The sequence below is a fragment of the Scardinius erythrophthalmus genome, assembly GCF_964197995.2.
Source record: "Scardinius erythrophthalmus genome assembly, chromosome: 3".
Lineage (NCBI taxonomy): Eukaryota > Metazoa > Chordata > Actinopteri > Cypriniformes > Leuciscidae > Scardinius > Scardinius erythrophthalmus.
The window spans coordinates 1,705,851-1,717,906 of NC_138223.1; the positions used below are offsets into that span (position 1 = coordinate 1,705,851).

Below are 12,056 nucleotides of genomic sequence, written 5' to 3' on the forward strand. Positions count from 1 at the left end.
CACACTTGTTAGTGCAAGTTTAATGGCAAGAGCAAACATTGATCACGTTCCGTTACATGCAGAGAATAAAGTTTATGTTGTACATGACATATAATTCTCAGCAGTCACATGGTTAATACTGATCAGAACAGGCACTACAGTAGAGGCAGATGCGCTAGAAAACTCTCGGGAATGTAATGAAGTACAACCTGAAACATGCGTGTTCATCATCAGTGTGTGTGTGTGTTGGTGTTTATCCCTGAAGACTCTGGTTCCACACGATCCTCCCGTCGTCTCTGAGCTTCACGCCACCGCTGGACACCAGCTCTAGGGCTGCTGGGAAGGCTCGATGCTCCGCCTCCCTGATGCGCTCTGATAGGCTGTCTTCGCTGTCAGTCATCAGGATGGGAACCGCCTCCTGAACCACGATCGCCCCGGCGTCCACTTCCTCCTGTCAGAGAGTGAATTTAACAAAAGTACAGGGTTATTACTGTGAAAAAAAACGTAAAAAAAAAAAAAACTCCACTACAGGTTATAAAAAATAAAATAAAAAAAAAAACTTCTCAAAACTACAGGGTTATACAGAAGAGGATTAAGGCCAAGCAATAATAAAAAAATAAAACCATCTCGAGATTAAAGTCATTATAATGCGGGATTAAACTCGTTAAATTTCGAGAAAAAAAGACGAAATACAATCTTGAGAATAAACTCATTAAATATCGAGAATCAAGTCATTGTGTTTCGAGAAAAAAACGTGTTAAATTTCGAGAAAAAAAAGTCTAAATAATCGCGACATACTCATTAAATATCGAGAATCAAGTCGTTGTGTTTCAAGAAAAAACTCGTTCAATTAAAAAAAAAAGTCGAAATACAATCTTGAGAATAAACTCATTACATTTCGAGAATAAAATCGTGTTTTGAGAAAAAACATTAAATTTTGAGAAAAAAACCTCTAAATACAATCTTGAGAATAAACTCATTAAATTTCGAGAATAAAGTCGTGTTTCGAGAAAAAAAGTCGAAATGAAATGTAGAGAATAACGCATTCGATCAGTGTTCATCGCATAGCCTACTGATATCAACCTGGGTTATTGTAAAATAAAAAAATAAAAAACACTTTTCAAAACTACAAGGTTATTTTAAAATAAAAAATAAAATAAAAACTTCTCAAAACTACAGGGTTATTTTAAAATAAAAAAAATAAAAACTCAACTACAGGATTATTGTAAAAAATAATAATAATAACTTCTCAAAACTACAGGATTATTGTAAAATAATAAAATAAACTTCACAAAACTACAGGGTTATTATTGTAAAAAAAAAAAAAGTTGTTTTGGAAATAAAAGACAAAAATGCAAGATGCTGTAAATAATGTGGCGACCGGTTGAATCTGCATTCAATCTTGGGATTGCATGACGACAAAATCCTGCATGCATTCTGCCTAATGTTACTGTAGAACGCTGGCTTCTGAGAGAGAAACGTACGGCCACGAAGTGAACGGTGCATCCGGTGACGCGGACGCCGGCCTGGAGCGCCTGTTTCTGAGCGTTCACTCCTTTAAAGGATGGCAGCAGCGACGGGTGGATGTTCAGCATCTTCCCTGAGACACAAACACACACACACACACACACTCAGTCCTGGAGCAGATACACAACCAGTTTAAAAATACATTTCAGAAATATTCCACATATTTTTTAGCATTCTTACCATTTTATTCCCGTCCTCAGCAGTGTTATTTTAATATCACTGAGACACTATTCGTCTTTTTCAAATATTTTGAATTAGTTTCATTTAAGTGATTTTTTTATGTCCAAACTGTTTTTATTTTTAGTTCAATTTTAATTTTATTTACAGTACAGGCCAAAAGTTTGGAAACATTACTATTTTTAATGTTTTTGAAAGAAGTCTCTTCTGCTCATCAAGCCTGCATTTATTTGATCAAAAATACAGAAAAAAAAATGTAATAGTGTGAAATATTATTACAACTTAAAATAATAGTTTTCTATTTGAATATACTTTAAAAAATAATTTATATCCTGTGATCAAAGCTGAATTTTCAGGATCATTACTCCAGTCTTCAGTGTCACATGATCCTTCAGAAATCATTCTAATATTCTGATTTATTATGAGTGTTGGAAACAATTCTGCTGCCTGATATATTTGATGAATAAAAGGTTAAAAAGAACTGCATTTATTCAAAATAAAAAAAATAATTTCTAATAATATAAATCTTCTTTACTATCACTTTTTACTAACACATCCTTGCTGAATAAAAGTATTGATTTATTTCAAAAAAATAAAAAAATAACTGACCCCAAATGACTGACCAGTAGTGTATATTGTTGTTGTTACAAAAGATTTCTATTTTTAAAACATTTGCTTCTTTTTTTTTTTTTTTTACTTTTTATCCATCAAAGTATCCTAAAAAAACTATTACAGGTTATGAAAAAATATTAAGCAGCAGAACAGTTTCCAACTTTGATAATGAATTATCATATTAGAGTGATTTCTAAAGGATCATGTGATAGACTGGAGTAATGCTCCTGAAAATTCAGCTTTGATCACAGAAATAAATGATCATTTAAAGTATAATAAATTGAAAACCAATTATTTTAAATTGTAATAATATATCACAATATTACATTTTTTTCTCTGTATTTTTGATCAAATAAATGCAGGCTTGATGAGCAGAAGAGACTTCTTTCAAAAACATTAAAAATAGTAATGTTTTTAAACTTTTGGCCTGTACTGTATGTTAGTACATCAAATTACTAAATGGAAATTAGTAATAAAAGTAATAAATCAAGTAATAAAATTCTCATTTTCATTTTATGTCCAAATAGTTTTTATTATGTTTATTTCACGTCAACATTTTATTTTAAGTAATTATTATCATTATTATTTTTTTCATTTAAGTAATATTGTTGTTTTTAAATGTACAAATAGTTTTGTTATTTTAATATTTTTCATTTTAGTTATTTTAGTACATCAAGTTAATGAACAAAAATTTGCTTAATTTTATTTAGCGTTTATTTTATTTCAAGTAATACAAATATTTCTTGGCCTCGTTTATATTTAAACGAGGTATATGGTTATAAAGTATATATCCATATACTTCTGCTGTTTAAAGGGGTTTTACTAAATAATAACAGGATGCCAAATGATGCCTAAAACATTAAATCAAATCATTAAAAAAAAAAAGAGATTTTTCTGCATGTGTCTTATGTTTTGTATCATATTTGATACATCAGGCTTTTATGGCTCATATACTCTGATAAAGTGAGAATATGGAGGAAAAAACAGCTCAAGTTTATTCAGAGGCTCAAGATGAGCAAAAATGTGCAATTTGGTGCAGATGCTGATATTAATATTGACAGAAAGTATTGCTAGTGATGTAAATCAATGAGATCTTTCTAACAGTACAGCAGATACTTGCATGAAATGTAAATAAATATCAGTATCTGCCAATGATATGTCTATAAGAAAATATTTAAATGCTTAGTTTTATGATCAAAGCTCTGTATGTTTAAAACATATAATACAATGCAATACAATGATGATTGAGAGATGAACAAAAAAACCTTCCTCAAAAGCCTGAAGATCATATTTGATACTCAAGATTTTTTTAAAAAAATATATAAAAACTCATGAATTTTCTAATAAATGATGATGGATAATCAAGTAAACCTGAGCTGCAAGTTCATCTAGAAATATTACCAACAATATCAAAGTAATTTGGTTTACATTAAAGGTGCAGTGTGTAAGTTTTAGCACATCTAGTGGTGAGGTTGTGAATTGCACCCAACAGAAGTTATATGGTGGCCGACAGGAAGTGATGTCGTCGTCTGAGACAGCAGAGAGGAGCCAGTTAAACACTGAGGTTTCTTTACAAATATAAATGAAGAGATCAGGTTTACTTAATTATTCAGTAAAACGATATGTTATTGCGAATATTATTGTGACTCGTTCATCATTGTGTTTTATTCGCTGACTTTAGTTTGTTTCTTTACACGAAGAACAACATAGTGACGAAACGCGTTTGTCCGCTCAGGGCCACCGTAGAAATGTCGATGTAAGCGGACCCACAGTGTGTGTAGAGAGAAATGCCTCATTCTAAGCTAATAAACACATAACGCTTCATTACGTGAGGTTTTTATACACCACTGAAAACAGTTATGTTTATGATATTGCATTTCTGTCAACAGATCCTCCTGAATATTACACACTGCACCTTTAAACTGAACCTGTGCTGCTTCATGTGTTTTTGCTGTGAATCTGCACTGATTTAACGGAGCCAGTGGCGCCCCCTGGTGTTGATGTTCACACACTCACCGCTCCACTTCCTGACGAAGGGTCCCGTGAGGATCCGCATGAAACCCGCCAGACACACCAGCTCCACCCCGAACTCCTCCAGGACCCGGTCTATGGTGCCGTCGAACTCGGCTCTGCTGCCGTACTGCTTATGATCCACGACCTGACAGACGAACAACATCCAGAACCAACCGAGCTGTCAGCCATTATAATATCATCATAATAATATACGTTTACATTTATGCATTTGGCAGACGCTTTTATCCATTGCATTTCAAGCTACACATTTACATTCTTATCAGTTCTTGCTTTCTCTGGGAATCGAACCTATGACCTTGGCGTTGCAAGCGCCAGCGCTCTACTGTTTGAGCTTCAGGAAAGCTGTAAATATACGTTTTAACGATGTGGAAGCTGACAGTATCAGGCATGTCAGAAACACAAGAGAAAAAGTCTGAATTGTAATTGTAAAAGTCGGAGTTGCAATAAATAGTCAGAATTGTGAGATAAAAAGTTGCAATCATCTTTTATTTTCTTCCGTGGGGAAAAAAGCTTCCATAATAAGCTCTATCACACCAGCAAGAGTGCTGTTTTTACAAAATATCTGCAAAAATTATATCAATTTCATACAAAAAGTAGAGAAGTTAATATTTTGAGTTACATTTTACACACTATTGTCTGTTTGGAGTTATTTTCGTAGGCAAAATAAACCAGAGGTGCAACAGAAGCGTTGTGTTTCTCCGAGCGATGTTTCATTACTAAATGAATCAGCGTTTCTGAACGAATCAATAATTCATTCATAGAGTCGCTCGCTTCGTTCCTGAATGAATCATCTGTTTCTGAACGAATCAATTATTCATTCATAAAGAGAGTCGCTCGCTCCGTTCCTGAATGAATCAGCGTTTCTGAACGAATCAATTATTCATTCAAAAAGAGTCGCTCGCTTCGTTCCTGAATGAATCAGCCGTTTCTGAACGAATCAATTATTCAGTCATAAAGAGAGTCGCTCGCTTCGTTCCTGAATGAATCAGCTGTTTCTGAACGAATCAATTATTCATTCATAAAGAGAGTCGCTCGCTTCGTTCCTGAATGAATCAGCGTTTCTGAACGAATCAATTATTCATTCATAAAGAGAGTCTCTCGCTTCGTTCCTGAATGAATCAGCTGTTTCTGAACGAATCAATTATTCATTCATAAAGAGAGTCGCTCGCTTCGTTCCTGAATGAATCAGTGTTTCTGAACGAATCAATTATTCATTCATAAAGAGAGTCGCTCGCTTCGTTCCTGAATGAATCAGCTGTTTCTGAACGAATCAATTATTCATTCATAAAGAGAGTCGCTCGCTTCGTTCCTGAATGAATCAGCTGTTTCTGAACGAATCAATTATTCATTCATAAAGAGTCGCTCGCTTCGTTCCTGAATGAATCAGCGTTTCTGAATGAATCAATTGTTCATTCATAAAGAGAGTCGCTCACTTCGTTCCTGAACGAATCAGCGTTTCTGAACGAATCAATTATTCATTCATAAAGAGAGTCGCTTGCTTCGTTCCTGAATGAATCAGCTGTTTCTGAACGAATCAATTATTCATTCATAAAGAGAGTCGCTCGCTTCGTTCCTGAATGAATCAGCTGTTTCTGAACGAATCAATTATTCATTCATAAAGAGAGTCGCTCGCTTCGTTCCTGAATGAATCAGCGTTTCTGAACGAATCAATTATTCATTCATAAAGAGAGTCGCTCGCTTCGTTCCTGAATGAATCAGCTGTTTCTGAACGAATCAATTATTCATTCATAAAGAGAGTCGCTCGCTTCGTTCCTGAATGAATCAGCTGTTTCTGAACGAATCAATTATTCATTCATAAAGAGTCGCTCGCTTCGTTCCTGAATGAATCAGCGTTTCTGAATGAATCAATTATTCATTCATAAAGAGAGTCGCTCGCTTCGTTCCTGAATGAATCAGCGTTTCTGAACGAATCAATTATTCATTCATAAAGAGAGTCGCTCGCTTCGTTCCTGAATGAATCAGCTGTTTCTGAATGAATCAATTATTCATTCATAAAGAGAGTCGCTCGCTTCGTTCCTGAATGAATCAGCTGTTTCTGAATGAATCAATTATTCATTCATATGGTGTGTTCGACATCGGCTGCGGCTGGATGCACCCGATCGGCGAGAGTAGCCGCGTGCAGGCGGGGAGGAGCTGCAAACGGAGACGTGAAGTCGGACACTTTCTGGTTCCCGTAGTGACCGCTCACGTGGTGTTTGCATACTTTACCACAGCTGCAGTGAAATAAATGCAATATTTGCCAAATAATGCACAGATGTTTCAGAGACATTTTAATTCAATACTTTATGTAGCCTACTGCTTCATCCAGCGTCTGTTTGAACAAGAATAAAGTTCAACATAAGCTACTATCAATGAAGTGGAGTCTACGTTTTTTAAGCAGTTTTAATTTGATAAACATGACACAATATAACATGACAACAACATGAAAAGAGTGTTCACTGTTATAATAAACTGATTTGAGAGCTTTAGAGGAACTAAAGGTTTTCGAATAAACACGAAACACACGTGATCGTTGTCATGCAGTGAATCCGGCCAATGGTGGAACAGCTGTGTCGTCATCAGCCCTCCTGCAGCCCAGTGCAGCCGCTCTTGAGAAGCTGCGCTGGCTGAGTTCTCCGGCTACTCTCGAATCGCTCTCGCGGTACTTTGATGGCATACGTCACAGTCACGTGGCGTCGGCGCTGTATCAAGTCGGACAAAATTTCTAACCGGCATGCACTGCTTTAAGTCAGCCGCCGATCGGTCTGCGCAGAGCTGCATGAAGTCGAACAAGCCTATAAAGAGAGTCGCTCGCTTCGTTCCTGAATGAATCAGCTGTTTCTGAACGAATCAATTATTCATTCATAAAGAGAGTCGCTCGCTTCGTTCCTGAATGAATCAGCGTTTCTGAACGAATCAATTATTCATTCATAAAGAGAGTCGCTCGCTTCGTTCCTGAATGAATCAGCTGTTTCTGAACGAATCAATTATTCATTCATAAAGAGTCGCTCGCTTCGTTCCTGAATGAATCAGCGTTTCTGAATGAATCAATTATTCATTCATAAAGAGAGTTGCTCGCTTCGTTCCTGAATGAATCAGCGTTTCTGAACGAATCAATTATTCATTCATAAAGAGAGTCGCTTGCTTCGTTCCTGAATGAATCAGCTGTTTGAACAAACTGGTCGAGTGAACAGTTGTATTTTCATCTTTAAATTATCATAAAAAAAACAAAAAAAAAAAAACATATGTTGATATTCAAAATCTTATTTTAAAACAATTTCCTAGCATTATTTATGCAATTGTAGCTTGCAAAACTGATGTTGTTGATTTTGGTAAATCAATTATGACATAAAAAGTCAAATGATGAGATCAAAACTCAATGATGACAGTCATAATTATAAAATACAAAGTCATTTATGACAAAATTCATAATTATGAGATGAGAGAGTATGTCATAATTTTAGGACTTTTTAAGTCATTATTGTGAGAAAAAGTCAAAATTATGAGATTAAAAAGTCAATAATGACATACTAAGTCAATTATTAGATAAAACATCAATTATGAGATGGTCAATTATGACAGAAAGTCAAAATGTATTTACAAAGTCATAATTATGAGAGAAAAAGTAAAAAATTATGTTATGAGAAAAATTCATAATTATGAGATAGGTCATGATGACATACTAAGTCATAATTGGCATTAAAAAGTAAATTATAATATTAAAAAGTCAATGATAATACTAAAAAGTCTAAACCAATGACTTTGTCATAACTGGATTTTTATGTTATGTAATAATTATGACTTTGACTTAGTAGTAGTAAAAATTGCACTTATAAATCCCCCGGAAATCAATTTTAGGCAAATATCAGCCTTACTGAAAAAGCTAATTTCATCAGTGATGCGAACTCAAAATATGAAGAATCTTCACGAGTCAGCACAAAAACACACTCAAAGCATCGTCTATAACTATCGCTTTCGACAAAATCACAAAATATCGCACACCTCTAAAGTAAGATTTAAAAGTGTGGCTCGTTCCGTCATCCATCATGTCTGGTAAGGACAGTGTTATATGCATAATGTGTCTACAGATATACATTTATTTATTTATTTTATTTTGTATTATTATTCAGGGTTCCCACTCTAAACCAAATGTCAAATTCCCTGACTTTTCCCTGACTTTCACTGACTAAAAAGATGAATTTCCATGACCTATAATAAACGGCAAAACAGGCTGCTGTTTTGCGGAGCACCGAGCTGTTCTGTTTTGTAGAAAGCCTTTCTTTAAAGTGAATTTCGTTTTCTATAAATTTTATCTTAATTTTAATATATTTTTCATCAACCAATTGCCTGTATTTAATAAATGAGAAGCAAATATATAGCAGACAATCAAATCAAAGTCCGTATTATTATTTTTGCATAGGTCCCCTCAGGGGCTCCGTAGAAAGATGTGTGAAACAGCACGATAAAAAAATCGTTATAGAAAAATTACATTTTGATAAATGGAAACTAAAATTTAAAGCAACAAACTAAATTCCCTGATATTCCATGACTTGGACAAAAAATATATAAAATTCCCTGACTTTCAATGTCTGGAATAGACCTTTTCAAATTCCATGACATTGCAGAAATTCCATGACCCGTGGGAACCCTGTATTATTATTTTTTTTCAGACAAACCCGCGTCTGAATGCCGGCCATAGACGCCCTCTTTAACCCCGTGACGCCCGGTCTGTTGGAGATGACCACCACGATCTCCGCCGAGCTTGAGGGTTTCTTCGCCTGCTCCATCAGCGCCTGCAGGTTCGTTCCTGTCACACACACACACTCTCAGTCTCAGTATCTGTCATGTGATCAGCAGTGTTGTGTGTAACTCATTACAAGTAACTTGTTACGTAATCAGATTTCTTTTTCAAGTACCTAGTAAAGTAACGCATAACTCATAAGTTACTTTTTCAAATAAGTAACGCTAGTTACTTTGTTTTCCCATTTATTGACTGACAGCTCAGAAGAGGCATGTGTGTGTGTGTATGAACATGATGGTTATTGAAGTTCTAGACTAAATGTGAACAGACATTTACTCATCTCACTTACACACACAAAAATATTTAAAGTCCCCATGAAATCAAAATTGACCCTATTTACTTTGTTAGCGCATATTACTAGTCTTGTGGTGAACAATTAATCCGTGCAAGAAAATATTTAAAAAAAAAATTTTTTACCATGGTAATCTTTAATCAAAATCTGAAAATGCCCCTCCCCTCTGCATTGGAGGACCTACTCTGATGACGTAGGTTTGAGGAATTGGTTTGGGCAACGCGTAACCACTCCCCTCAAACCGTCAGTCTGCTATGAGCAGAGATGGAGAGGAGGAGCGCTAGAGTAAAACCCTGCCCTCTGTTCAATATTCCTTTTCACTGGGAAATACGTCATAACACTGGAGAAAAGTCGTTTGCAACTTCCGGTTCACGGGGACTTTAATATTCAATCATAAAATCAGTGAAATGCAGAATCAGAATACTATGCAAACCTCCAATAATTAAATATGTATTTTATATATTATTATATTTAAATATAAATATTCAACAGTTATAAAACAATTTTTTTTGCATTTAATCTTACTTTATTGACCAATGTACTTGCTTTTGACCTTCGATGATTCCGTGAAACCATAAGCAAAAATTAATTTCTTTTTTTTTATTGGTAAAGTAAGTGTTAAACGTTTTTCTAAGGGAGTAACGCAATATTGTAATGTATTGCTCTTCAAAGTTCCCCAACCCTGATAACAGCACACACACACACACACACACACACACACACACACACACACACACACACACACCGGTTCCGGAGATCAGCACAGCCACTCGGGTCCTCTTGCGCGAGGACTGTTCGCCGGGAAGAGAGCCGTTCTGCAGAGCGCTGGTGTCGGGAGAGCGACCCGGACTCTCCCTCAGACTCCGCTCCAGGTTCCTGATCACCACACACTCCGAACCTGTCCGTTCAACAGAAACACACACACTTTACTGTAAAGTCTCGTCTCTCAAAGGGGTCATGTGATGCGATTTCTTGTTTTACTTTGTCTTTAGTGTGTTATGCAGCTGTTAGTGCAAGTACAAGATCTGCAGAGTTACAAAGCTCAAAGTGTTAAACCTGAAGAAAAAAGTTACGGCTCAGCCACGCCTTACTAAAACATGAGCCATAAATCTACATCAGTGTGTGTGCGGTTTCATAACACAGCCCAAAGGTATACACAAAGAATATGTGTGTGTAGAGGAGTGTGTGGGTGTGTGTGTGTGTGTGAGAGGAGTGTGTTCTGACCGGGTTGTCTGTGAGCGAGTGACCCGATGACCCAGGCCTCCTCGTGGGCCCTCAGGAGCCTCAGCACGCGTTGGCCCTGAGGTCTGCTCTGTGTGTGTGTGTGTGAGGAGTGTGTTCTGACCGGGTTGTCTGTGAGCGAGTGACCCGATGACCCAGGCTTCCTCGTGGGCCCTCAGGAGCCTCAGCACGCGTTGGCCCTCAGGTCTGCTCTGTGTGTGTGTGTGTGTGTGTGAGGAGTGTGTTCTGACCGGGTTGTCTGTGAGCGAGTGACCCGATGACCCAGGCCTCCTCGTGGGCCCTCAGGAGCCTCAGCACGCGTTGGCCCTCAGGTCTGCTCTGTGTGTGTGTGTGTGTGTGTGAGGAGTGTGTTCTGACCGGGTTGTCTGTGAGCGAGTGACCCGATGACCCAGGCCTCCTCGTGGGCCCTCAGGAGCCTCAGCACGCGTTGGCCCTGAGGTCTGCTCTGTGTGTGTGTGTGTGAGGAGTGTGTTCTGACCGGGTTGTCTGTGAGCGAGTGACCCGATGACCCAGGCTTCCTCGTGGGCCCTCAGGAGCCTCAGCACGCGTTGGCCCTCAGGTCTGCTCTGTGTGTGTGTGTGTGTGTGTGAGGAGTGTGTTCTGACCGGGTTGTCTGTGAGCGAGTGACCCGATGACCCAGGCCTCCTCGTGGGCCCTCAGGAGCCTCAGCACGCGTTGGCCCTCAGGTCTGCTCTGTGTGTGTGTGTGTGTGTGTGAGGAGTGTGTTCTGACCGGGTTGTCTGTGAGCGAGTGACCCGATGACCCAGGCCTCCTCGTGGGCCCTCAGGAGCCTCAGCACGCGTTGGCCCTCAGGTCTGCTGTGTGTGTGTGTGTGTGTGTGTGTGTGTGTGTGAGGAGTGTGTTCTGACCGGGTTGTCTGTGAGCGAGTGACCCGATGACCCAGGCCTCCTCGTGGGCCCTCAGGAACCTCAGCACGCGTTGGCCCTCAGGTCTGCTCTGTGTGTGTGTGTGTGTGTGTGTGTGTGTGTGTGTGAGGAGTGTGTTCTGACCGGGTTGTCTGTGAGCGAGTGACCCGATGACCCAGGCCTCCTCGTGGGCCCTCAGGAGCCTCAGCACGCGTTGGCCCTCAGGTCTGCTCTGTGTGTGTGTGTGTGTGTGTGTGAGGAGTGTGTGTGTGTGTGTGTGTGTGTGTGTGTGTGTGTGTGAGAGGAGTGTGTTCTGACCGGGTTGTCTGTGAGCGAGTGACCCGATGACCCAGGCTTCCTCGTGGGCCCTCAGGAGCCTCAGCACGCATTGGCCCTCAGGTCTGCTCTGTGTGTGTGTGTGTGTGTGTGAGGAGTGTGTTCTGACCGGGTTGTCTGTGAGCGAGTGACCCGATGACCCAGGCCTCCTCGGGGGCCCTCAGGAGCCTCAGCACGCGTTGGCCCTCAG

General features: G+C 38.7%; 1 protein-coding gene across 1 annotated transcript in view; it reads right to left on the reverse strand.

Moving 5' to 3' along the window:
- The window catches only part of gart (phosphoribosylglycinamide formyltransferase), a 44,354-nt gene continuing 32,298 nt past the window's right edge, over positions 1-12,056 (reverse strand). The window contains exons 18-22 of the mRNA XM_081361849.1: positions 10,168-10,320; positions 9,006-9,136; positions 4,312-4,453; positions 1,464-1,579; positions 1-430 (exon numbers count right to left, since the gene is read on the reverse strand). Coding sequence (XP_081217975.1) covers positions 233-430; positions 1,464-1,579; positions 4,312-4,453; positions 9,006-9,136; positions 10,168-10,320 — 740 coding nt within the window. The 3' untranslated portion in view covers positions 1-232. The remainder of the gene's footprint in view (positions 431-1,463; positions 1,580-4,311; positions 4,454-9,005; positions 9,137-10,167; positions 10,321-12,056) is intronic.